The sequence below is a fragment of the Brienomyrus brachyistius genome, chromosome 1 (assembly GCF_023856365.1).
Source record: "Brienomyrus brachyistius isolate T26 chromosome 1, BBRACH_0.4, whole genome shotgun sequence".
Lineage (NCBI taxonomy): Eukaryota > Metazoa > Chordata > Actinopteri > Osteoglossiformes > Mormyridae > Brienomyrus > Brienomyrus brachyistius.
In genome coordinates this window covers 42,784,283-42,811,464 of record NC_064533.1, presented here as the reverse complement: position 1 = coordinate 42,811,464, position 27,182 = coordinate 42,784,283, and the positions used below count along the sequence as shown (strand labels likewise).

Sequence of the window (27,182 nt, the reverse complement as noted above, 5' to 3'; positions counted from 1 at the left end):
TGGATAGCTCGCCTGACCGAACAGCGACAATAACTTTGTCAATATGGGAATTACCCAGCACAATTCAGCACTAGAGCCAAAATCGCGTTCGTCGACGGACTCCAATGACGGGCCGTCTGTGAACAGTTAAGCGAGATTAGCTTACTTGCCTGGCTGAAGGAGCTTGTAGTTTCTCACAGGAAGAAAGCGCGAATGAGACATCAGGGAGGTCGACCGCATTGGTAGGGCAGGGGCAGAGCTCGGTCGCAGGTCGACCTGTCCATCACAGAGAGACGTGGTGTCATTGGAACTTCCGTAGTTGGTCATGCCCAAAGCGATTCCCATAGTGAAACACCGAGCAAAGTTAGAAAAATAACTACAGCTAAAAGTGGCCCTGGGGACCAAATTGCTTGGAAATCAAAATTCCGTTATATGTGAGTCCGCTGTATCCGATGCTTTTTCTGCATGTTCTTAAAAGCGCATGGCTGGAATCAAAGGACCTCGTCCGTTATAGACGATATTCCGTTAAAAGCGAGTCAACTATAATGGGATTTTACTGTAATTATTTTGGAATTATTTGGAATACTGAGACATGATTTTTATAGGCTTTATTATATAGATTATATGTTGCAATCTCAGTTCTGTTCTCCATACTATAGAAGTATCACGCAGAGGATTACTTCAGAAAAGATGGTTTTTATTGTCTGCCTTCTTGTCTTGCTTTTACCCACAGCACTGACTACAGGGTTCCATTTTTTATATACGTATATACAAGACTCATTCTGCTGCTAACTCAAACTAAATCATGTCATTTTGGTACACCTTACAGGTGCAAAATAATTAAATCACATCATGTAAAATATTATGACTGATGAGGACACATAATTCAACAGATTACATGACATGAGTAGTAAAATCGCGTAAAATTTCGTCCGACGAAACAATCTTTTGGGACTCTGTTCCCACACATCGGACGTTCTTTGAGACACCGCGAGACAGTTAACCTGGTCTGGAGCAGACTTGTTCACTCGCATAAATTACCACGTTAGCTCAGCAGGGATTCATTTAAGACAAAATAAGTCTAAATTAAAAATTGTCAAAATAAGTCAGACTTTCCCTTAATCCTGCTTAGTGGAATACCCCCCAAGACTTGCATCAAAACTAAGACTATACAACTATCACAAACCATCACAAACAATATACCACTAGGGGTTAAAACTCAGGCAGGAAATTAAATACAAAAACTGAACAGGGTAATGACAAGCAGGAGTGAAACAGACAATTAACCAATCAGGGAGGGTGCAGGAAAACAAGCGATCAGGAAAACACACAAGGGCAGGCACAAAAACAGGCAACAGGTGGAACTAATTAACTCAAAGGAACTAAACAGGGAAACTAAGAACTAACCAAGAAAACAGGAAAAATAGAATCTAACACCAGGGAATAACATCCATCCATCCATCCATCCATTTTCCAAACTGCTTATCCTACTGGGTCGCGGGGGGTCCGGAGCCTATCCCGGAAGCAATGGGCACGAGGCAGGGAACAACCCAGGATGGGGGGCCAGCCCATCGCAGGGCACACTCACACACCATTCATTCACACATGCACACCTACGGGCAATTTAGCAACTCCAATTAGCCTCAGCATGTTTTTGGACTGTGGGGGGAAACCGGAGTACCCGGAGGAAACCCCACGACGACATGGGGAGAACATGCAAACTCCGCACACATGCGACCCAGGCGGAGACTCGAACCCGGGTCCCAGAGGTGTGAGGCAACAGTGCTAACCACTGCACCACCATGCCGCCCCCAGGGAATAACAGACAGGTAGAAACACAAGCACAGGCACAAAGAATTTAACCAAAACCAAAAACAAATCAGAAGACACAGGAAGTAGGAAAACTCACAATAAAACACTAGGGAACAAAATACAAAAACAGAGGAGGCACGATGCAAACACACAACAGAGGGGTTCATAAACAGCCACGCGCTCAGCTCCTTGAGCCATGCAGCCAACAGGGAGTAGGGGAAACACTACAGACTAGGACAAAGGGGAAAAGGACAAACTGGGATAACAGGAGCTGACCCTGACAGTTTGAAACTGACACAATCTTTTAGATTTATGTTACCCATATACATTTTACCTATTTCACCTACGTGAAGTATATCCTGATTTGAAACAGCTGACATTCTTTTAAAATTATAATTATATTATATTATATAATTATAATATTATGGGGAATACCATTTACTGAATGTTTACAAAAATCAGCTCAAATCTGGCAAAAACACTAAATTATGCGTAAACGTATAAAAAGCATAAACATGGTTTACTTAATCATTGATATTGGCTCTGAGGTTCAAGTATTTCTGCTGTAGTTTAGTGGTGAAAGAGACTTTTCACTTTCTTTCCTGCAACAATCTCCAGAATAGAGGTTTCATGAGAAAATTCTGTTCTGGAAGATCATGGACACTTTTCCAACTTGTGCAGGTGTTCTATCCACCAATGCTACCTATTGAGACGTGCTATCGAGCCTTTCTGCGCATGTGCAGTTCCACTGTTTTGGGATTAGGGTTAGGGTAAGGATAGGATTAACACTACGGTAGCTCAACTTGCCAGAACACCGGAATTAAGACTCGTGGTCTTCTATCACTGTAGACATTTAGCCCAAAAAGAATTAAATTTAACTTAAAATTAAATTTACAATTCCATAAATCTGCCAAATGCAAGACATCAAACACAATATATATTAAAAAAGTCCAAAAGTCAGATATTCTTTGATATCGGAAAGTCACAAATTCGTGAGAAAATATCAGATATTCTCTGAGATTTTAAAGTCTCGAAAAAGAAGGAAATCAGAACCACAATGCCTGTGTGAAACTTCACCACTGGACGCTTCACACGGAGGTACACGCTCATGGTGAAGAGGTGGAACATGGCTGAATCAGATAAGTTTACCTGTGTTGAAATGAGATGTGTTATGTTTCATGTCAGGTGATAGATCACATTTGTTTGGCGGAAGAAGTCAATTATATAACCTCGTAGTTAACACTGCCATACGTATGTAGCCCCCATCTACCTGCACAGCTGCACCTTCATTTTTATCCGAGGCTAAATTGTATGCTATAATACTGACTAGTACAGTGAGCAATATCGCCGATTTCTTTAATACACACCGCGTGCATCCCCTACCTATGCAGCGAGGCCTACAAATCCATGACATATGTCATTTTTGCTTCATTTCATTAGTCTCATAGCTGACACTCCTACTTCAGAGTTTCAGAGCGTCAAACCCAGGTTTCTTGCATGATAGTCAAGTACTGTAACGGCTACTGCCACACCTCCCATACTGGGAGGCTGTCAGTATAATCAGAAGTGTCTTCTTATGTTCTACCGAGAAAATGGTGGTGAACTTCTTGCTCTAGAAGCATTTAAAGATGTATCCTACTGTGGCGTGTCTACTGATGGCAGCAATCATGGAGCAGTGAAAATATTCCCTCTACTCATTCAGTATTTTGATTGGAAAAACGGTGGTAAGCAAAGTAAATTATTTGAAATTAAAAGCACCCAAAATGAATCAGCTGACACTATTGCTCAATACGTAAAAGACACACCGAAGAATATTTTCTAAATGCATTGCATTTACTGGTGACAACTGCAATACAATGTTTGGAGGAATCCAGCGTAATGAGGAAGGAAACAATGTTTTTGCAAATTTAAAAAGGTTCTTGCAGAACATGGCTCTTATTGGTGTAGGCTACCCAGCACATATTCTGAACAATTGTGTTCACCACGGAGCAGACACACTAGATGTTAACATTGAGCAAATCATTTTCAAAATTTATCAGCACTTCCACACAGAGAGTCTGAAAGAGTACTGTGAGTTTGCTGCTGTTGAATATAGAACTCTCCTCTCTCACAGCAAGACACGATGGCTGTCATTATTCCCAGGGATTGAGAGGTTGCTGCAGATGTATCCAGCTTTGAAAGCATTCTTTCTGTCACAGGAAAAGCCATCAATGCAGATCAGGACGTTTTTTGAGGACAAATTCAGTGAGCTTTACCTCTGGCAAATGCATTCACTCGTGTGTATTTCAGTCGCATATTCAAGAGATGGAGAGGGAGAACAATTCAGTTGTGGAAGTAAAGAGGATTCTGAACAGGGTTCAGAGCATGCTTCATGAATGCAAGATGAACAACTTCATGCCTCTTAAAGTCACGAGTATGCTGGCACAAAAACAGAAGGATGGGTATGGTCAAAGATGTGACCATTTCAGTGCTCAAGTACAGGACTTGTACAATTCATGTTTTGACTATCTAGAGAGATAGATGGCACCCATGGAGGAGTTTTCTACTTTTATGTGGATGGATCTGAGTGAAATTCCTGACTGGAATGATGTAGAGGGCTGTATCAGGAACCTAGCTGGAAAAGGGGTGGAAATTGATGATTCAAAGTGCTTTGATCAGGTCACCAATCTAAGGATTCAGTGATCTACAAGCACACCAGAGGTGGACCAAATCCTTTGAAAGATCCAAAAGTGTTGATTTTCATTCAGAGTTGCTTAAGATGTTTGATGTTAAGATGCAGTTTTTTTGCCATACCTGCTCACAATGCAAATGTTGAGCGCATCTTTTCACTGATGCAAACCCAGTGGACCAAGGAGAGGATCCGCTTGTCGGTTGATTCACTGAAGGGGATTCTGTGCACCCAATACAGTTTCAAGAACATGACCTGCAAAGATTTTCATTCCTACTTAATGAGTAATCGTCAACTGTTGGGAAAGATCCAGTCCTCTGAAAAATACGCCCCACGTGAGGACCGAAAAGTATCAGCCATAGGCTTAGTGTACAACATTTTTTTAGATGTCTTATTTTGTGCCCATACAAATAGCCTAATTTGGTATTTATTTTTTAGGCTACCATTATTGGTTTATACGGACAAACAGACAAACATCGGAAAAAAAAATACTAGCACTTGGACTTGATCATCTGAAAGAAAGAACCACACTTTATATAATTTATCATAGCACAGAATGCCACAGAGATACAGAATTTTGTTTTTGCACATCTTAAACGTCCAAGAGTTCAAAAAGCCTTTTGAGGCAGCATTTTTCCTGCATGTTAGTGTTGTTAGGGCCAATAAAGCTCATTTTCATATATAGTCACCATGTCTGTGGACAATTTTTTTTTACACATGCGATACATTAACAACACCCCCACCCCCACCCCGCGCGCTGAGGTGCCCTCTTTTTCACAAACTCAAATCTGGTCACCCTAGTTAAGAATGACCACTGATCACTAAATTCTAACTAACAATATCAGAGAATATGCAAGTTTTTTTCACAGAAATATATGACATTAATCTCAAAATTTCTGACTTTTTTCTCGTAATTTTACCCCTCTCCCCAACCCCGTTTTATTTCTTTTATATACAATGGCCCTAATACGCCGTCGTATTGATAGCTCGTGGAGCACTTAAGTTTTTATTTTGACAAATGCTTTGCTATAACCATGACAACGGAATACTTCCGGTTCATTATTCTTGCTAGCTTCGCGGTACTGTAGCAGGGTTAGTCTTTGTGTCGTCATTTCCGGTAATGTGGACGTAGCCTTATAGTTTATCCAAGGGATAGGGATTAGTCAACCATTGTGCTTTCGTTTAATTAAATAAATCCCAACACAGAAGACATGAGCGACGCTGAGAAGGATTTTGTCAAACGAGTGCGTAAGATGGAAGCTTTTGGAAGCGATTTCATGAAGCCTTTTGTGTTTGTATTATGTTTTTGTCAGAGACACCGTGAGATACGTCCCTCACTTTCATAGGCCAGACAACCGTCGACTAGACGCGTTATTCTTGTTTTATGCTTTGATAGATTTGGTTATTTTCCCTTGAATCAGACATGTTTTAAAATTCTTACTTGTATGCAGTGGAAATTAGTTTTCCTTTGTGTCTGACAAAAACTCTACATATTATGAGACGGGATTCATGGTATTATATCAAACACATTTTAATGAGCATTTTTACTGCGTCTAGAGCACACATCTTAGTATTACAACACAACGGTAAGCGAGCGGGGTGCTGTTTGACTCGAAGATAGACTCCAGCTTGCGTTTGGATATGTTGTGCTTGCTATTTTCCGTGCTGTTGTAATGCGAGCGTTTTTTGTAAAATGTGCTGTGGAGTTTTGTGAACATGTGCCGCGGCATCAATGACGTAACATGTAGGAGTACCCAGTAAACGTTTAAACCACGTGCCTAGCGTAGATTCACTCCAGACGTGTATTCTGATTCACTCTGGATCAGGTTTATTCTGATTTTCTCTCACACGGGGAATTTATCTCCGATTGTGAATGATCTCTATACATACTGTAGAATACTTAAACAGGTCAGCGGTCACGTACAGTATGGTTTCGGGTTTTTTTTTCCCAGCATTTCAGTTTTCAATCAAGTGTTTTTATGGATCAAGAGGTTGGGTGTGGGGGCAATATGATGAGGCATGTGTATTATTGTTTAGTCATGGCATGTTTCATCTGTCTGTGGAGCTAAACAAACACTTAATGTCATAATTGTGAATTAATATAGGCTAGTAATGCTGCTCGTAATGGTTGCCAAATTTAGTGCTCAACAAATTGCCCATTGCCAGAGGATAGAATAATGTATAGACTTTACGATTTTGCTCCCATTCCCACAGAACCTATCTTTAAAATAGCGATATTTAAGCAGGTCATATTGTGTGTGTGTGTGTGTGTGTGTGTGTGTGTGTGTGTATGTACACGGGGTATAAGAAGGCGATGAGAGAGATGTGTCGTCACCACCACCTAACCAAATGACGGAACTGTTTACCCACCTTGTCTGTTTTCTTCCCTGGAAAAAACCTAAGCAAGTACATTTTATTAGAGCTTTATGAGAGCATCTGCTAAATGACAACGTAATATAGCCTGTTAGTGCCGATAACCTACTGAATTCCATAATGCATGCACTGGGGCAGGGGTGGGAATCGGACTTCTCAAGAGTGTCAATAAGGTCTTGCAGTGGATGTTTGATTGGACAGATTTTTTTTTTTTTTGGTGTGGCGGCCTGCCACAGAGAAATGTTACCAGTGGAAACACTGATATTTATGTGTATGTGTGGGTAAGTGTACAAAAAGTGCAAAATCGTGTAAGAGCTGGTGTTTGTGTTCAAAAGTACCATTCGGCAGTTTGCTGAGCTCAAGTTCCTGTTCTGAAAAATCAGCATATGCAGCACTACCCTTCATAGTTTTACTTTGCTACTGGCACAATTAATTTAGATTCTAGGGTCATACTGGTTGTTATTTCTATCATCATGCTTTAATTAATCACTTTAGCATTTATACAAGCTTGTCTTGCTGGGATGTGGGTGACTCAGGCTGTTTTGTTGATGTAGGCGTCCCACTCACCCTCAAGGAGTGTCAGCCCTCAGGGTTCTGTCCACTCTGCTCAGTCTGCCAGTAACTCCCCAGCCCAGTCTCCTGTTCACTCTAAGGAGGGCTCGCAACAGTCCAGATCCAAGTCTCAGTCTCGCTCTCGCTCAAGATCAAAATCTCGGTGAGTGTGTGTATATGGATGATTGAATGCCTTCTGGAGGTGATGTTTAGTTGATGCTTTAAGTTGGTGTTTTCCAATTCAGTCCTTGAGAATGCCCTGGCAATCCACAGTTTTGCTCCCTCTTGGCTCCCAACACACCTGTACCAGGTATTCGTGTTCTTGATTGGCTGAGAGCTGGGAGGGAGCAAAAATGTGTATTGACTCGGTTGGGAAACACTTCTTTAAGTTATGGGTTTGTGGGTGTGTCCTGCAGGTCAAGGTCACACAGAGGTTCCCGCCGTCGTTATTCACGGTCACGGTCACACCGCCGGCGGTCACGGAGCCGCTCCTACAGCGCTGAGTACCGCCGGGAGAGGAGCCACAGCCGCTCACCCATGTCAAACCGGCGGCGCCACATTGGCAGCAGGGTACAACCTTCTCCACCCGCACACAGGCCTTCATGATTAAAACCATAAAGTAGTTGTTGTGTAGCTCCTGCTCCAGTACTGCTTACACTTTTATCTGGGCATTCATTGGAAGCTCACCTAGCCATGCTTATGCCTAATCGACTCTGCGACAGCCCGTATGTTCATATTAAAGTTTGTACTGTTGGTCGCATTATGAAGGATAGCCCCAACCCCCCACAGGCAAACCCGGACCCTAACTGCTGCCTTGGGGTGTTCGGTCTCAGCCTTTATACCACGGAGCGGGACCTGAGGGAGGTCTTCTCCAAATATGGCCCCCTGGCGGATGTCACCATCGTGTACGATCAGCAGTCCCGGAGGTCGCGCGGCTTTGCTTTTGTCTACTTTGAGAACAGAGAGGATGCCAAAGAGGTTGGTGTGCCTGGGGAGCAGCACTGAAGTGTGACGCCTGTAATTATGGATGCACTAAGCTGTGCCTCTGCTCTCAGGCAAAGGAGCGAGCCAATGGCATGGAGCTTGACGGCCGGCGCATACGAGTGGATTTTTCAATCACAAAACGGCCGCACACCCCCACACCAGGAATTTACATGGGTCGGCCCACATAGTGAGTATATCTGTCTGGAGCAGATCACTCTCTGAGGGTTGGGGCCACCAGCTGCAGCATCACCTTCTGTGTGCTCTGTGCAGTGGAGGTCCCAGCTTTGCCCGGCGCTCCAGAGATTGCTACGACCGTAACTATGAAAGAGGCTATGAACGTGGCTATGACCGCTATGATGACCGCGAGTACTACCGGTCCTACAGGTGGGTAGAAAGTGCCATAGTGAATGTCCGTGGCACAGCGGCTGACACACAGTTGAATGGGCTCTTTGTTTTCAGACGCAGGTCCCCGTCGCCATACTACAGAGGGGCATACAGGTCCCGCTCCCGGTCGCGCTCCTACTCGCCTCGTGAGTACAGCAGAGCCACATCCTACCCTAAATGTTTATGTTCTCCATTGTTGCTCTCCTGATGCCTCACTCTCCTCTCTAGGTCATTACTGAGAGTGCCGTTTCCATTCCAACCTGGACATACAAGGGGGACCAGGATAGGGTGGGAAGGGGTAAAAGTGTGGGTGTTCAGAGCAGTTTTGTGATACTTTTATTGTTTGTTTGATACATTTGTAATGTCTTCCTATTTTAAATTGTATTCAAGTTGGTGTACAATGCTTGGTCAAGCATCATTCGTGTCATTTTTAGTTATGCAGTATTCATGTAATAAATGGCACCCACACACAGGCCTGTATGTCTTCTCAGAGCAGGATCAGCTTATCCTTTTTCCTGCTTATGGTCCATACTTCCCAGAGTGGACATGTGTCTTTTAACGGATGTTGCCTGGATCTTAAGACACCTGGGGCTTAGTCTCAGCCCTCAAACTGACAGCAGGGTGGTTTAAACATCCAAGCTAAACAAATCACTGGGGATTCTTGTCCCCCATGCCCCAGTCTAGGGACTGCTTCAGTTCTTGACATGCTGAGATCTGTGATCCAGTTCTAAGGTTAAGAATTTTGTCTCCCAAATTATGATCCCTGTCCAGACAAAAGTTACGCATCAGAAATAACATTCTCAGTGCAGCTGATGTCAGACGCTCTTAGAATGGACTGAATTGAGTGTCTTCCCATAAACACTTGACCCCCCCCCTTTACAGTTTAGCAAATCTAGACATTTGCTTATTTTTTCCCTTTCTAGAAAACCTGTAAGGTCAAAGTTTCACTGCCAGGAAGGAAGAAACTGCAAGCTTTGCATAGGCTAATGCAGGCTGGACAGCTTTCAGGTGCCATGTGTTTCATGGCATCACCTTGAGGAGAACACTTCGTTGTGCTGGTCCAGCAGAGCAGCTCCTCCTCCAGTGATGCCTGGGAGCTTCTCACACAGATGCCTGCTTCAGTGATTCCATAGATGCATTTCTAATTGATTTCCTGCTCAACCAGAAGGATACGATTTTCAGGGCCCAACAACATTTGAGCTCATACGTTAATTTTATAACCTAATGACTTTTAACATGTTTCTTTAATAAAAATTAAGCTCAAAAACATGAAGGGACGGTTAACTGGAGACGTAGACAGAGCATGCGATCATGCCCCACACCATGCACAGCTTGATGATTACTGCAGAAAGCAAAAAGTAAGTTCATTAGACAGGCAGATGCTCATCCTCCAGAGTACAGGCCTGGGGTGAGTCAAACCTGGGCTCCCATGATGTCCCAGTGTTTGAGATAAATAATAATGATTAACCCGATTTCAAATCACACAAGTACCTTAAAAACAATTAAAAAAAATAAAAAATAAATATTAAAAAACTAGTCTAATCTACTCAAGCTGTATATTCCAAAAATATTTTTTTTTTGCCATCCAAAGTTCATCCTACATAGGCTTCATAAATTTAAGACTTTTATCTGGTTGAGTTTTCCACTGCCCACAAGGAGGCAGCAGTGCTTTAGGAATATGCAGGACCAGCTATCTGGCCGCCTTGTCAGGAGGGTGTCCGTTCAGCTCCAGTGTATCCAGCTTAAGGTGGGCATGGCTATAGCGGCGAAGCAGTGCTCCTGGGAGTAACGCTGCACAGGCGATGGTCAGCAGCTGCAGTAGTGTCTCCCAGGAGAAAATGTCATTCAGTGAGGAGATCTCAGATAGCATGGCCCCCGTGCGCACACAGATGAAGTTGTAGGGGATGAGACCTGGGGCAAGAACATACAATTGACACATTTAACAAATGACAGAGGCTTCAGTGCTGGTAGCAGAACATATGCCGGTGTCTGAAGGTGCTGACCGATGAGAACGGAGAAGAAGAAGAGAGGCACGGGCACACTGAGGATGGGGGATGTGACATTCAGGAACCAGTTAGGTGTCATGGGGAAGAAGCGCAGGAAGAGCAGGAAGAAGAAGAGACTGCTCCTGTTCTCTTCAACCTGAGAGAGGATGGGTGAGAGAGTAAGGAGAGACAGACAGAGGTATGGAGAAAGAGACAGAGAGGGGAATATAGAGAAGGAAAATGACAGTTGATAAAATCAATGACTCCATTCTCAAGTTAGAGGTCGGTGTCCCAAAATGATACAGTAGAAGAAGGTCCCGGTATCTTACACCTGAATTTGAGCAAAGCAAATATGACCATCACAAATACTAGCTATCGAAAGTGGAGACTGTCTCACACAAACAGCCAGAACCACAAAGAGTGTGGCATTCATGAAGGACATCTCACCTTCCTCTGCAACATGGCCACCTTCTCAGGGAAGAGCCGCACCACGTGCTGCTTCCCGAATGCACGGGATAGGAAGTAGCAGTTGGTGGACCCGACTGTGGCTAGCAGGCAGGCCAGAAGCAGGCCCTCCCAAGGCCCAAAGAGAGCCCCTGCCAAAATGTTCTGGAGAGGAGGAGACACAGCAGCAGCAGAGACAGTAGAATACTGCAGCAGCTCTGCATAACGAAGTGGTAGCCGACTTAGTGTGTGTAAAGGAGCCTCCAGCCAGACAAGGGGCAAAGACATTCTGTGGGTGGGGGGGTCTTCTTTAACACTCATGTACTGAGCAGATGTGTGAAAGTGTATGCCTGGGGTGTGTGTGTGTGTGCGTGCATGCTCACCAATAAGGAAGACCCAGGTATAGCAAAGGACTGTTTGTACAGGTAGGCGCTGCAGTAGAGCAGCATGACGTAGGTGGAGTGCTCCTGCTTGTAGAACTGCAGGGTGTCGGCCAGCTCTTGGAGGTCATCAAGATCTGAGGGAAATTTAAGTCTGCAACACAGACACAGCTGGGAATCACAGATGCGCAGTTGGGAAACAGACGCAAAGTCAGTGCAGGCAGATAGTCATTAAACAGATGTCTGTTTGGCTTCTTCTGGCAGCAGGGGGCGTTGAGTGGCATATGGTATAAACGTCATCAGCTGCCACAAGATTCAGGCGACGCCTTGGGCTCAAGACAGAAATAGTGTGATCAGAACAGAAATAGATGGGACTTTACCTCCCACCCTACAGACGTGGGAAATATCAAATGTCTGATAAAATGGATGTAACTCTGCTGAAACATTAGCTATCTTATTTCAGGGTACGAGAGTCACATGGGTCTCTCCTAAAATCAGTTCAGCCTAATACCATATTCCATTGGTCAGTGGGTCAGACAATCCTTCCCCATTTCTTTGAGGGCCACAAAGCAATCCCCAATAAATCAGAGGGCAAGACAGTCTTCACCTATTGGTTAGTACTGCATAGAAATTCAAACACTTTTTATGTTTACCTTCATTCCACTTAAGCTACCTGCTAAAAGACCTTAAATGAGCTGATTTTGAGACAAATCCCATTATTCTGAACAAGCTACTTCAAGAAAGTAAATCCCATGCTTAAGTTTTCTTAAATTAGCTAATGTATTTTCCAGGGGAGTAAAGAAAAAATTTAAATTTGTTCAGTCAGTACAGCTTTATGCTAGTGTAGTTTAATGCCACAAGAACAGCGGTTACTCATTGGGATGCTAAATGTAAAAATAAAAATATATATTTTCAAAAGTTTACATTTTGAATAAATAAATTTGAAAGTCTTGAATCATGAATGACAACTGCCATGTTTGCCAAAGAAAGTATGAGGAGCCTGTCTGTCATAGAAGACCGCAGTAAGTCACTCAGATACGAATCTCCCAATATTAATTTTAGTCTGAAAAAAATAGTGAAACCAAGTTTTTAAAGGTGTACTTGAGGTCTTAATATGTCTTGTAACTAGATGGTTATCTTAAGTGTCAGTTGCAGTGTTTGCTGGTCAGCTGGCAATTTGGGTACTTGCTCCTCGCTCCTGGTGTTTTCATTTTTTAGTCTTGGGGCTTGGGGTTGGGATCAGGCCATTTGCCCTCTGGGACCTGGCTCTTTGGGCCTCTTCTATGTTATTGGTCGTTATGGTTGCATACCCCCCCTCCCCCTCACTGTCTCCAGTTTCCACACATCTGTTGGGAAATGTAGACACTGCACTCATTTGCAAGGCCCGGCTGTCCTGCTGACGGGATGAGTAACCCTGGCTTAGTTCAGGAATCTGGACCCCCATCATACCTAATTCCACTGAGGGGGAGGTTCCTCTGCTTTTAACCTGTTTTACTTAATACAGGGTGTAAGTGTATTGGTCATTGGATGATTTTATTTTCTGCAGTGTTATACATCATTCCATCCATACATTTCCTATAATCTCTTATCGGTATAGGGTTCTTGTGCTTATTTATAGACTCATCAGTAGTCATTGATCACTTACATATTAGTAATTCAAGCAGTAATATGTAAGGCATGGAGGCATCTCAATTAACTGTTGGGTTCAGAATGATCAACATCATTTATTCATTATGTTGTCTTTTGAGATATACCTTAAGTATTTCAAATGAAGTTAACCTTAGTACCAGTTACAGCATATTATAAATAATACAGTTAAAATCGGAAGAAAAAAAAACTTACAGGCCTACAAATTAAGCAGATTTTGAAGACTGGTAAAAGTTACTTTGTCACTCCTGGATGGACAGGAATGCAGTTTGACACACATAAACTTAGGTTGGGAAGACAGTATTTGTGTGTACAGTTTATATAAAGTATGCATATGTCAGCATCCTGTGTAAAACCCAGTTAGAAATACATAGATCTACTTGTAAATGACACTTTGGCAAAAAAGTGCACTAAGCCTTTAAGTTAAAGTAACTATTAAAAAGTTACTAGTCCTATTAATGTGAAGCACAAATTAATATACATGACATTTGACAGACAGTCACCTGTATTCTTTGACCTCCACGTCGCCGTCCGTGTCGCCAGTAATGCCCCCTGTTTCATCTCGCCTGACTGGCTGCCGTCGTCCCGGGGGGAGAAAGGAGGACAGGAGGTACAGATACACAGTAGCCGCGGCGACCACACTGATTAAGCCCAACACGGACCGCATGGTCCCATGAAAAGACGTGTAGGAACCCGACACCACCGCAATTTACCGACAGAAGTATCATTGGAGTGACAAGCGGAGGCTGAATACAAACATACAGACAGAAACCACGTGTCCTGCAAACACACCCACTCATTTCATATTTCATAACTGAACTGCTACACATTTATACTCCGGCCAGAGAACTTAGGTCGTCTTAGCAGCTTCTGCTCAAAGTTCCCAAAACCAGGCTAAAGACCGAGCCTTTCGGGTGGCAGTCCCTAGAATAGCCTACCCTGGCATGTTAGATCTGGTCCGACTCTGGAGAATTATAAATTATCCCTGAAGACACATCTTTTCTCGATAGTTTTTAATTTAGGATGAGCTGGCAGACTTTTCTGTGGCTGTTGTTCTTTGTTTTATGTTTCGTATTTTATGTCTTTCATTGTTTTTCTTTTATTGATGTAAATCTGTGCAGCACTTTTGTCAACCTTGGTTGTTTAGATGTGCTCTATAAATAAATTTTGATTTGATTTGAAATACCCACGCAAACACACCCACTCATTTCATACCTCATAACTCACGTGGCTTTGTGACTCCTAATAAAATACCATGTGTCCCCGGATATAAGAAATCTAAAATAAAATAAGAATAAATCAAACTGGAATTTCACAGAACTGCATAATAAGCTGTCCACACGGTTCGGGTTTCCGGTTGTAGTCAAAGTGCAGTTATCTGATATTAAAATGTAAGTTTCAGGTCATGTTTATCCACACGATCTTTGTTCAAGGATAGCTGTTAAACTTTATCACTTGATTAGTTGTATCTACATGCTGTGTGCGTAACAGTTCAAAGTTAAACACGGTTAAAGTCCAGTGCCGCCGGTGGAGCGCAGATCTCCGGCGGCATGGCTCACTACACGGTCGCTTCGCCCTCGGTGGCCCTGATCACCCTGGTTAATCCGCCCGTCAATGCACTGAGGTGAGTCCCGTTGCTGCAAAAGCAAGATCCGCCGGCCTGACAGCGAAGCCTCTAACGTACTGGAAGGCGATACGTCTGCCACTCTGCAGCCGAGGCTTAGTGGAATTGTTCACGGAAATGTAGGACTTTCCGATTCCGAGTCTTCTATATAATATATAATACATATGCAAATACACGTTATACGCAATAACATACGCAAATACATAGAAGACTCTTTTCCTGATCTTACAGGGAAAACTTGAATTTATTAATAAATAACTTTACTTAAAGACACCTCGCAGCAACACCACTACTTTTCAAAAACAGATAGGCCTAGTTATAGACCCTAGATGTATCCATATATATGCATATAAGCAACCAGCACATCCTGGACGTCTGGATGAGTTTTTGGAAACAGCACGACCATGAAAACAGATTAAATACTGTATTATATATAAAAATAAACCGTGCGCTCCTATTTCGCCAGCTCCGCGGTCCGCCAAGCTCTCTCAGACGCCGTGGCCCGAGCCCTGGGGGATCCCACGGTGAAAGCTGTGGTGATATGTGGTGAACATGGGAAGTTTTGCGGAGGTAAGTCTCCAGTTAGAATCCAGCTTATTTATGGGTGTTACTTTTGTGCAGGTAACCTAATAACGTTTCCGTAAAAAAAAAGAACAAACTTAGAAGTTGGTTTTATATTCGATATTCGCCCTTAGCAAAAAGTAGTTTATTCAACTGTACTACGAGTATACTTATTTTGTACTGAAACTGAGTCGGTATACTTAAAGTTTACTTTTTATATACTATATATTATATACTTAAGAATAGTATAGTGAAGTATATTTCACTTATACTAAGTATAAAGAAAAGTCTAAGTGCATTAATACTTACACTTATACTTTAATACTAAAGCTTATACTTAAGTATACTTTACCTCTCAACATTCTGTCTCGTGATTTTGTAAATACTTTGCAGTTTAGTGTACATACATACATCCATCCATTTCCCAAACCACTTATCCTACTGGGTCACGGGGGTCCGGAGCCTATCGCGGAAGCAATGGGCACGAGGCATGGAACAACCCAGGATGGGGGGCCAGCCCATCGCAGGGCACACTCACACACCATTCACCCACGCATGCACACCTACAGGCAATTTAGTAACTCCAATTAGCCTCAGCATGTTTTTAGACTGTGGGGGGAAACCGGAGTACCCGGAGGAAACCCCACGAGGACATGGGGAGAACATGCAAACTCCACACACATGTGACCCAGGTGTACACTCGAACCCGGGTCCCAGAGGTGTGAGGCAACAGTGCAAACCACTGCACCACCATGCCACCCCTAGTATACATATAGTATGAGTTAAATTTAAGAATACTTAAATTATCGCATGTTGATTGGATTGTAAATGAAGGTGTAATTACAATTTATCCAATTGAAATATTTATTAAGGTTATAGGTCACATACAAGTGGTGTTTTGGAAAGTAAATAGGTGTGAAAATTTTCTGAAGAGTGAAAGGCCGTTTATTCCATGATTTGATGTTAGTATGTTGCAATTTGAAGATTCGGGGTATTCATACTCCGTTACATTACATTACATTACACACTTCTCGCTACTTTTAAATAATTTATTAAAATTTTATTCGCATGCTGGCGCAACTCGGCTGGGCATCTCACCATGACCACGCCCCTGCCTGTTTGCCTGCCAAGAACTACATTATGGGAATGCACATAGCTAAATAGGGAAATACCGGTGATCTGTTGAATTCTGCTACCCCAATGCAAATAACACAGCAAACAAGGAGAGACTCCATTGGGGCAGACTCAAACCCAGTCCTAACCTTGACCTTTTACAAGTCAAGAAGCACAACTCGATTGTCGATTGGTAGCATGGTTCGACATGGTATTCCACAAAATGGGTTTAAAATGTTACCTTATTCTTAATATAGCTCCTTCTTGTTAAAATGTATCTTTTGTTGCTGTAGTTTGCTGTAATATTGTGTTCAATAAGGATCTTTGCTTGTAGTGGTTTAGGTAACTCTTAGATAGTTCACTATAACAGTACAGTGGAACCTCTGAATCTGTTGCTTTGGTAACCATGGTCTCAGTGTAATCTATAAATTCAATTTTATCATAGGTATGTAAGTAAATGGAAAACGAGTAATTTATAGTGTTCACTACTATTCATGGTTTCAGATCTCTATGGCAGGTCTTGGAACGTGTACCCTGTGGGTACGGGTGCACTGCTGTGTTTAACACGACAGTTTGCTAACACTAACATCTGATAACGGCATGTGTTTGATTGATGGAGTTGTCTACAGTATGTAGAAATAAAGTCTGTCGATTCCAAAAAGTGAAGCAATCCCTTGCCAATTAAATCTCAATTCCAAACAGTGGTTAATTTGTTCTGCTTTTAATTCGTACCTTGAGCGACCAGACAGGTTACTATGAATTTTGCAGGAACAATCTGAGTCACCCTTTCTATGGATCTTTGGCCTCAAAATCCTTGTAAAATGACTCAATCATGATATAAGGACTCTAGTACAGCGTTACATTCTCTCTGTTTGGTTAATTCCCCATGACAGATGACATTGCACATGGATCGAATGGTTCTCAAGTTCAACAAAATGTCTGTCCAGAGGCTTGTCCTGTATGCATTCAAAACAGTGCAATATGTGGATGCCACACCTACAACATGGCAAAACTCTTCAGGATCCTAGCTGGCAGCCCCCCAGGCAGACACATGGTCCAGTCCTACCCTCCGGAAATGACTGTCCATCTACCATAGCCAGGTGTTGCGCAGGCATCCCCTCAGCCTGGTCCAGCCTGACAGATCCTCAGCAACGAGGATCTTGCGAGCCAGGTCATCCTCAGGGAAATGCACCACATGGCTGTAACTGACGCTTCCTCATAATGCGCGTAATACGTCTCATTCAGGACTACTCTAGCAACCGCTCAGTTGACACAGTCAAACCAGCGGTACCCAAGGATTCTCTGAAGAGACACAGTACCAAAGGAGTCCAGTCTTCGTCTCAGGTCACTGGGTAGCGTCCACATCTCACAGCCATACAGCAAGACAGGGAGCACCAGGACTCTAAAGACTTGGACCTTCGTCCTATTGCAAAGATATTGAGATCGCAACACACCCTTTTCTAGCAACCTCATGACCCCCCAAGCTCCCCAGTCGGTCTGTTGACTGTATAAGAAGAGTCATCAGAGACATGAATGTCGCTGGCGAGATAAGTCGACACCTTTCCCACAGACAGACACACTACTGATGGCTGTGCCTAAGAAATTATTAAAGGCCTAAATCTTGCTTTTTATCTAGAACATTCACAATCCCAGACACTGACTCTTCGCTCAGTCTCTCAAGAGCCCCGATCAGAACCACCATTGACTCCACGAAGATCACACCATCATTGATGAAGCCAGTAAAACTTTTTTCACCAACAGATGCCCCACAACCCCTTGGCCCACAGAACTCTGCCCAACAACCAGTCCATACAAGCATTTAACAGAGCAGGAGCAAGAACACACCCCAGGGGAACCCCAGAATCAACTGGGAAGAACACGGAGGTTCTCCCTCCACTCTGCACAGCACTCACTGTACCAGTGTGCAGGCTGGCCATGATGTCCAACATTTTCAGGGGGATGCCGCAAAGTCTTAGGATGTCCCACAGGGTAACTTGATCAACTGAGTCAAATGCTTTATGAAAATCAGAGAAGGCTGCAAAGAACCTCTGCCGATATTTGTGCTTATGCTCAGTGAGAACCCTCAGTGCAAGGATGCAGTCGATAGTAGACTTCCTAAGCGTAAAACCAGACTGCTCTGGCCGCACCCAAGTTCCTCAAACAAACTGCCTGCAAACTCATCAGAAACAGCTTGATGTTGGAGTCTGGCTAAGTCAAGCCTTATTCTCTATAGCCTATTGGATCTAAGCTGAATCTTCAGAGTAGAAGGAACAAGTCTGCGGTCAGTATTCACAAACTGGGCACATCTGTCGACCAGTTCTTCAGGACCCTCCAGCGTCTGCCGACGAGGATGTGATCAGTCTTCTTCACCACACCACCAGGATTGGAGTACCTAGTCCAACAATGTGGCTCAGGGCATTGGAACCAGGATCCAGCACCCTGCAGCCCCTAACCTTTCCCAAAGTCAAGAATCATGGAGCCACTCTCACCCAATTCTCCAGACCCAGGGGGACCAGCACAATCCTCATAGCCAGCCCTGTCAGTGCTTGTGATCGCACTGAAGTCACCCATGACCAGAAGCTTACCTCAGAGAGCGTCGCCACCAAAATGTGGAGTTTGCAAAGCTCCCCCAACAGCAGAGGAAGATGGTCATATTGCCGGAGAGACAAGGCATTCCACGTGCCGCAAATTGGGACCCAAGTGTCGCCATGCAGCACCACACCACCCCTGATCCCCAACAGGCCGACCCTATTAGCTCACTGACGGTTTAGGCTCTTGCAGGGATGAGGATCCTGAAGGCTTCCCCCCATCCCCTTCAAAATGTGTGCAGCCTTCCTGTTGGTGACTACAGAAGGGCATCATGCCTGGTTAGACTGAGCTGCTGTGAAGAGGTTCCAATCCCGCCACCATCCCCCAAAAATTGTTTTCAGCAAAGTTTGATATTTAGTATATTTTGATCATTTACAGTTACTGATTTTAAACTTGTTGAGCAACCTCTAAACAAGAATAAAACTACAAAAATTTGAGTCATAGCTAAGTACCACCCTAATGTATGTTTAAGCAAGTAGTGTTTGGATGTTGGCAAGCAGTATGTGTGTGAGTAAGCGTTTCCTGTCACTGCTCAAGTGGCATGAGTGTATTTCACCCTAATCGGCCTCATAAATATGCACATAGAAAGTATCCTGATTGTAGAAAGTAAACTTCACTGATTTAGAATATTTTCTTATCATGATTAACATCACCACCTTGTGGAAGGCATGGCTGACGTTGTTTCTTGCTTTTGGGGTCAGGGGCAGATATCCGTGAGTTTTCTAGGCCTATGACTGGGCCAGCCCTTGTCCCCCTGATTGATGCCATTGAAGCTGGAGAGAAGCCTGTGGTGGCTGCCATTGAGGGAATGGCACTTGGCGGCGGCTTAGAGTTGGCTCTGGGGTGTCACTACCGTATTGCCCACTCGAAGGTCAGTCAGGTTACCGCCTTATGAAGGTTATAGCTGGGTTTGGCTTCAGCAGCCAGTGTGTGTTCTGGATCACTGACTTGGATTTCTTGGGGTGGGTGGCCGGGTGGGGAGGGAATTGCTTCATTTCTGTTTTGGAAAGCTGACACTCTCTCTTTGGGAAACTGCAGGCGCAGCTTGGACTTCCAGAGGTGACCTTGGGCCTCATTCCTGCTGCAGGAGGAACACAGCGCCTTCCCAGGCTCATAGGTTTTCCTGCAGCTCTTGACTTGATTATCACAGGTAACGGTGCAGCCACCAGCATGAGCCTCTTCATTCCACTCTGAGTTGTGGCTTTCTGGAGTAGCTATCAATGTAGTTTGATGCAATTAACGTGCTCACGGTTAAATGAGTAGCATTAAAGGGCGCTTTTCCACTGCACTAGGTACCATACTTTTGGAACAGTACTTTTCGTACCTTCCCTTTTCCATTGATTTCCGGGATGCATTTTCCAAAAGCATAGTTGCTAATTACATTAACAATTTGCATAGTTGGAACTAGGCAGTTGTGATGCAAGTGTTTCCGGAAACCATAATTCAGTCTATGGTGGTTACTACACTGGCAACTTGAATCATACGAACCACCAGTAAAACCACATAGGCTACGTTTTTTGCTCAGATTGGATTTGTATATCTTGACGTTCACATTCATAACTACAACTGACCTGCATCTGACTGCAATGTGAACGCATCAGTCCTCCGAAACGTCACGCATGCACACATTGATACGTTTTTACACAGATGAATCTGCGTCACCAACAGCAAAGAACGTCATATCTGTGGGACGACTCATGGCATTAAAAATGGAGGCGTTAGTAGCTCACGCATGTATCGCACTTTGCTCTGGAGGACAACAAACAGTGAATCAGCTGTACATGAGCAGGTCGAAAAGGAGAAAAAAAGTCAGGCGGCTAGCTTTTCTGTTTTCACAGTTATTGCTGGAACTGCTGCACCAACAGATGTGTGGGTACGAGCCTGCCGGCGCAGGCTGATGATGTCAGCACATGCGTATAAGCAAAAAGCCACATGAATTCCGATCTGAGCGTTCACATTCAGGTCGCATGGCCGCGAATCAGATACGTATCTGACTTAGTACCACATATGAAAGTGACACAAATCCGATTTGAAAAGATCAGATTTGCGTGTCCACACAGCCCTGAAAAGACCAGATCTGTGTCACATTAAATCCAATTTGAGTCACAGTGTGAGGCAGTGTGAACGTAGCCATAGATAGTTCCCGAATCCATAGTTCAAATGAATGTTCCTAAACACTGTTGTTAAGATGGCAGAAAATGCAGCTGAAGGAAGGTAGTGTATCAATGTGAAAATATTACATAACATGCATAGTATCAAATGCTTTGAAAATGTAGTATAATGGTATAATTGTAGAGAATATTGTTTACCCACTTGGATTGTGCTACATGGTAGAATTCATTACAAATATAAATGTATATTTAGGGCTGCACGATTATCACATTTCTATATTGTATTGAATTATATTGCAATATTTATAAAATCAAAAAGGAAAGGAATTACCAGAGATAAACTACTACCAAACAGAACTATCTAACAGTAGAGTGTGTCAATTAAGTAGGTGGTGTAGAACAGCAAAAGCAGCAAAGCAGTGCTGACAAATGTGATATGATAATTACGGACATGTGCATCGCGATGACGATGCTGAAATTATTTTTTGTTCAGCACTTATTTACACAGTGTTAAATGGAGAAAACATGGGGAAAGTAAATAAAACAAGGACCAATTAATGGGTAAAAATGAATCAATTCTTAATCACTGACAGCTTTCATTACCATATCAAAAAGATTTTTAAAAAATGCATCATTGTTTGGATACGAACCCATCGCAGGGCAGGTGAGAAATTTTATATAGAAGTCATGGATTACAGCTTGAACGTACCTAAACATTCCTATCAACTCAAATATGTACAATTTACATGAGAAACATGCTTCATTTACATTGTGTTCACTATAAATTCCAGAGGTGCCAATAATTCTGGCACGTTTTTTTTTTTTTAAATAATTATTTCTTGATGAAGGATTTGTTTTGATTTGATTACATTTATTTCAATGAAAGGTTGGATTTTTCTGTTTTTTTCCCCCAGTGTGACATGAAGCTACTTCACCAAAAGGGGTGCCAATAATTGTGGATGGCACTGTATGCTAGCACTTGGTAACATTATTAGAAATCAAGGTGTTGGTTTGCATTGTTATACTGATGATAGTTATGTATCTGTCAAACCAGATGATGCATCCCAGCTCTCTGGGTTAGAAGACTGTCTACTACTGTGTTGGACGGCAAAAAATTTCCTTATGTTACACACGTAAAAATGGAAGTACTACTAGTTGTTGATAAGGCTGCTTAAAATTTATTTGATAACCTGAACCTTCATGCAGTGGTCCTGATTGATTCAGATCTATGTTTTGATGCTTACTTTAGAAGTATTACTAGAATTGCGTTCTATCATCTACAGAAAATGCTCTCTTCCATAATGCAGAAAAACTAATACATGTCTTTTTAACTTCCAGACTGGAAGGCTCACTCTTAAGCTCACTCTCCCTCCTACTAATGCTGCCATAGCATTATATATATTTGCCAGAGCATACATATTGCACTTACCTAACTGTTTACACCGCTTCTAGTCTCCCCTACTTCAGCTAATGCACGTTTTCCCCCCACCCCTCCTGGGGTGTGCTGTTTGAAGTCCCAAAAAAAAATATCAAGATATTCTGCCAACCCGGCTTGACCCAAGGACACATAGAACTTCTCAGGATGTTTTAAAAGCCTCACCTTGAGGCACCTTAATGTTGTTACTTTTCTGAAGTACCAAACGTACAGTACCTAGTGCAGTAAAAGAGCGCCTTATCAGTACTAATAGTAGAAAATGAAACAAACAAAACTGGCTGCCTTATACAGGATGAAACATGAAGTTTACATATACTGATACTTTTTATTTAATATTAAAATGTCTTGGTAGTCAGAAGCCTTTAGCTGACTATTTTAAAAGTAAACAAAGTTTTAACAATTAACATGTGGAATATGTGCCCTTTATGGAAAAATGTCATACCATTATGTGTATTGGGGAAACACGAAATATTTCCAAAATTAAAAAACTGTACAGATCATATCCAGTTTTTCCTGAGACAGGGCGGCGTGTGTCAGCTGGAGACGCCCTGAAACTGGGCATCGTAGACCAGGTGACAGAAAGAAATGCTGGTGAGGTGGCAGTGGCCTTCGCTCGAAGTGTAGCTGGTAGGTGAACGCAGTAAAACAGCGTCTCAGCTTTTTTCACACTTCACATCTTGACACCTGGTACAAGTCAAGTACATCTGGGTACTGCAATTTTCTCTGGGGGTTTTCCTTGATTAAATGATAAGCATGTTGACTAGACTTTTTGGGCCTGATTTCACTATGTGCTTGGGACTGCACAGGACTGAGTATACTTGCATTGAATTTCACTGGACCTAGTATACACTGGGCACTTGTACTACACTGGAGTGGACTGAGCATGGTATGGGTGCTTGCATGGTACTGCACTGGACTGGATACGCTCTTTGCACTTGCATTGCATTGTATTGGACTGAGCATGCGCTGTGAGTTTACACTGCATTGGACTGTGTGTGTTCTGTGCACTTGCTCTGCACTGGTCTGTACATGCTCTATGGAGTTGCACCACACTGGACCGAACATGCTCTGTGCACTTGCCCTGCAATAGACTGGACCAAGCCTGCTCTGTGTGCTTGCTCTGCCCTGCCCTGCACTGCACTGGACTGAGTGTGCTCCGTGCTTGCATTGCATTGTACTGGACTGAGCATACTCTGGGCCCATGTACTGCACTGGACTGAATGTAGCACACTTTGTGCAATTGCCCTGCACTGCACTGGTCTGAGTATGCTATGTGTGCTTGTGTTGAACTACACTTCACTGGACCTCAGCATGCTCTTGCTCTATGCATTCTCTTTGCGCTCGCTCTCATTATATTAACGGAGTCTACTCTAACTCTTGTTTTAGATCGTCCACTGGTCTCATGCCGCCTCAGCACATGGCCACACTTGTGTCCTGCAGACCTGGACAACATATTACAGATGGCGCTGGCGAAAGCATGGCAGCGTGGCCGAGGCGCCCTGGCACCCGTGGCCTGTGTGAAAGCAGTACAGGCAGCTAGGCTGCCGTATAGCCAGGGCATGGAGCAAGAACAGGAGCTGATGTCCATGCTGTTTGCTTCTCCTCAGGCTCGTGCCCTGCAGTACTGTTTTTTTTCCCAAAGGGCCGTGGGCAAGTGGAGCATGCCTAATGGGGCCTGCTGGAACAACAGCACCGCTAGACCCATCCGCAAGGCCGCAGTCATCGGTAGGACCTCCCTGCATCTTTATGGCTGGACAAGTTGTTTTATATGATCAACACCAATATTTCCCCTATGTCCCACAGGTTTGGGAACCATGGGGAGGGGCATTGCCGTCTGCCTGGTTCTGGCAGGTATTCCTGTCATTGCCATAGAAACAGATGAGAAGCAGCTGGAGGCTGCAAGGAGGGTGGTGATGGCACTGTTGGAGAAGGAGGTACAGAAATTGCCTTTGGGGTCGCACCTGGGGCTGATCCACTTCACGTCAGAGCAACGATACCTGCGTGAGGTGGACTTGGTCATTGAGGCTATATTTGAGGACCTGGCTCTAAAGAAACAGCTGTTTGCCGAGCTATCGTCTGTGTGCCATCCAGATACCCTTCTGTGCACCAATACCTCGCACCTAGATGTGGACCAGCTTGCTACTGTCACCAGCAGACCAGATCTGGTGATAGGAATGCATTTCTTTGCCCCGGCAAACAAGATGAAGTTGCTGGAAGTGGTATTCACAAGCCGCTCCTCCCCTGAGGCTGTGGCTACAGCCATGCAGCTGGGGAAGTCGCTGGGGAAGGTTAGTGTCGCTGTTGCCAACTGCCCTGGCTTTGTCGGGAACCGCATGCTCAGGCCTTACGTAGAACAGGCCAGCTTCTTGCTAGAGGAGGGTGCTACCCCTGAGCAGGTAGATAACGCCCTGGAGCATTTTGGGCTTGCCATGGGTGCCTTCCGTATGTCTGACCTCTCAGGGCTGGACGTGGGCTGGAAGGTGCGCAAAGCAGCAGGACTTGCAGGTCCTGGAGTGCCCCAAGGGCGGGTGACACGGCAGGGGTACAGATATAGCCCCTTGGCTGACCTCATCTGTGAGAAAGGTCGTCTGGGCCAGAAGACGGGTCGCGGCTGGTACCTGTATGAAGGCCCAGGGGGACGTGTGGCATTCCCAGATCCCTGGATGCACGCCTTCCTGGAAGAATACCGCCGAGTGCATGGGCTGCAGCCACGTAGCATAGGCCAGCAGGAGGTGCTGGAACGCTGCCTGTTTGCTCTTATCAACGAGGGTTTTCGTGTGCTGGAGGACGGCATTGTCATGGACCCTGTAGCACTGGATGTCATCTATGTCTTGGGTTATGGCTGGCCAGCCCACACGGGGGGACCCATGTACTATGCTGGGGAAGTTGGGCTGCCAAAGGTCCTAGGGAGGTTGGAATACTACCAGCGGTTACATCCAGACATCCCACACCTGAGGCCCAGTGCCTTGCTGAGACAGCTGGTGGCCAAGGGGAGTCCCCCAATCCACAAGTGGAGGGGGCACGTTGAGAAGGGGTCCAGCCGCCTATGAGCCCTAGACAAACCGGGGCAACTCCTGAATAAAACATAAATTTCTACACCCTATTACCCTTAATAATCACAATAAAGTAGTAACTGTAAAAAGGTCTTTTATTTTCGTAAATACATTTTACTTATACTGGTGCAATGATGGCGTCTGACCACCAGGAGCCTTTCATGGCTTTTTTGATAAAGCTCCTTTGTGCACATTAACAGGGCTCGCATTGATTGCATATAAACCACGTCATACACATGCGTCTAGTATTGCCATAAATAAGTCATCATGGCAGAGTGGAAGAAACTGAGTTATTTGTCAGTATTTTTTTCAAAATTGTTGTAAGACTGATTAAGAAAAGGTGCATTATAATTTAACATGCAACAAACAGACTCAGACATGATAGTCACAGTTGTCTAGTTGGTAGTCTTACTGCACTAAAGTCACTGACCTGTAGGCAGTATTCTGTTTGGGATGTCAGATAATAAAGCAGTTGATGCTGAAAAGCTGTGTAGGTGTACTTGTTACCTTATAGAAAGTTGGGTCAAAAATCAGTAAGGTAATCGACAAAGAACAGGATCAGTAAGCAGAATCAATAATGGCATTGGTATTAAAATTTTACCAATTCCCATCCCTTGACTTCAGTGTTCATCGCTTCCATGATTTATCAAAATAGTTGCATGTGACGTGCTCTGCTAAGGAAATTAAATAAGCAGAAGGATATGCTTAATTTATAGAGATTACTAACTTTTGGGAGTCACGATATGTATCTCATTAATATTTTAAGCATACTACTAATTTTCTTATTGAATTGTGGGCAAAAATAATGTCTGTATCATACTGAAAAACCAGTGTCCATTATTTAAAGCCCTGCAATAACATACGGGGTGTCTTTCCAGAAAATGTTTGATCTTAGCGAATAACAAACAAGATAACGAACAACGTAAGTAAAGAACGAGTGAGATCTTCATGCATTTCCAGAAACCCTTCATTATTACAGAATAAAAAAAAACCTTTTAGTAGTACTTTGTTGGCTCCTCCCCAGCCTACATGTAAGAAAATCAGGCACAGTCTATAACATGCATATCAATCACATGTATTTCAGTGGTGAAATGATTGTATGTTCTGTGATTGTCACCAGACATTTGTAAATAAAAATATAAACTGATTAGAAAATCAATAAAAAGCAAAAGCACACGAAAGCAACTAAAATTAAGCTCAGGTCAGGTTGGGGAGCATGCACTGATGCAGCGCATTTCCACACCTACCACACAGAAAAACTCCTCGGGATCCCGGCCAGCGATCCCCCAGGCAGATACACAGTCCAATCCTACCCTCCGGAAACGGCCATCCAACTGCCACAGCCAGGTGTTACGTGGGTGTCCCCTTAGCCTGGTCCAGCCACTTGGGTCCTCAGTAATGAGAATCCTGTGAGCCGGATCACACTCAAAGAAATGCGCCACATGGCCGTAGTTCCGTTTTTCCTGGTCCCTTGAAGTCCGTTATAAC

The 27,182-nt window shown here is 43.8% G+C and overlaps 3 protein-coding genes across 7 annotated transcripts; 2 read left to right on the top strand and 1 right to left on the bottom strand.

The window, feature by feature from the left end:
• Positions 1 to 5,544: 5,544 nt before the first annotated feature.
• Positions 5,545 to 10,021, top strand: LOC125740406 (transformer-2 protein homolog beta-like). Of its 3 annotated transcripts, XR_007397630.1 has the most exons (9): positions 5,545 to 5,703; positions 7,387 to 7,547; positions 7,801 to 7,954; positions 8,174 to 8,362; positions 8,440 to 8,555; positions 8,639 to 8,752; positions 8,828 to 8,898; positions 8,981 to 9,058; positions 9,676 to 10,021. XR_007397630.1 is itself a non-coding variant. In XM_049011607.1 (8 exons), the coding sequence occupies exons 1-8, from the start codon at positions 5,671 to 5,673 to the stop codon at positions 9,684 to 9,686; spliced, it is 849 nt and encodes a 282-aa protein (XP_048867564.1). In that variant the 5' UTR covers positions 5,545 to 5,670; the 3' UTR covers positions 9,687 to 10,021. The 3 variants fall into 3 exon arrangements, 2 of the variants coding, with proteins under 2 accessions (XP_048867564.1, XP_048867423.1); XM_049011607.1 differs by lacking the exon at positions 8,981 to 9,058; XM_049011466.1 differs by lacking the exon at positions 9,676 to 10,021 and having other exon boundaries at positions 8,981 to 9,242.
• On the bottom strand, positions 9,978 to 13,875 carry LOC125740484 (transmembrane protein 41A-B-like). Its single transcript, XM_049011748.1, has 5 exons — positions 13,712 to 13,875; positions 11,565 to 11,715; positions 11,185 to 11,346; positions 10,756 to 10,894; positions 9,978 to 10,663 (listed from the first exon to the last, which is right to left on the bottom strand). Exons 1-5 carry the CDS (start codon positions 13,873 to 13,875, stop codon positions 10,443 to 10,445), a joined length of 837 nt encoding a protein of 278 aa, XP_048867705.1. The 3' UTR covers positions 9,978 to 10,442.
• An 817-nt stretch (positions 13,876 to 14,692) lies between these two features.
• On the top strand, positions 14,693 to 26,179 carry ehhadh (enoyl-CoA, hydratase/3-hydroxyacyl CoA dehydrogenase). 3 transcript variants are annotated; one of them, XM_049010742.1, is made up of 7 exons: positions 14,693 to 14,832; positions 15,299 to 15,402; positions 19,797 to 19,966; positions 20,134 to 20,245; positions 23,164 to 23,268; positions 24,028 to 24,366; positions 24,445 to 26,179. In XM_049010742.1, the coding sequence occupies exons 1-7, from the start codon at positions 14,759 to 14,761 to the stop codon at positions 25,689 to 25,691; spliced, it is 2,151 nt and encodes a 716-aa protein (XP_048866699.1). In that variant the 5' UTR covers positions 14,693 to 14,758; the 3' UTR covers positions 25,692 to 26,179. The 3 variants fall into 3 exon arrangements, with proteins under 3 accessions (XP_048866699.1, XP_048866778.1, XP_048866873.1); XM_049010821.1 differs by lacking the exon at positions 14,693 to 14,832 and having other exon boundaries at positions 17,400 to 19,966; XM_049010916.1 differs by lacking the exons at positions 14,693 to 14,832; positions 15,299 to 15,402 and adding an exon at positions 15,418 to 19,397.
• Positions 26,180 to 27,182: the final 1,003 nt, after the last annotated feature.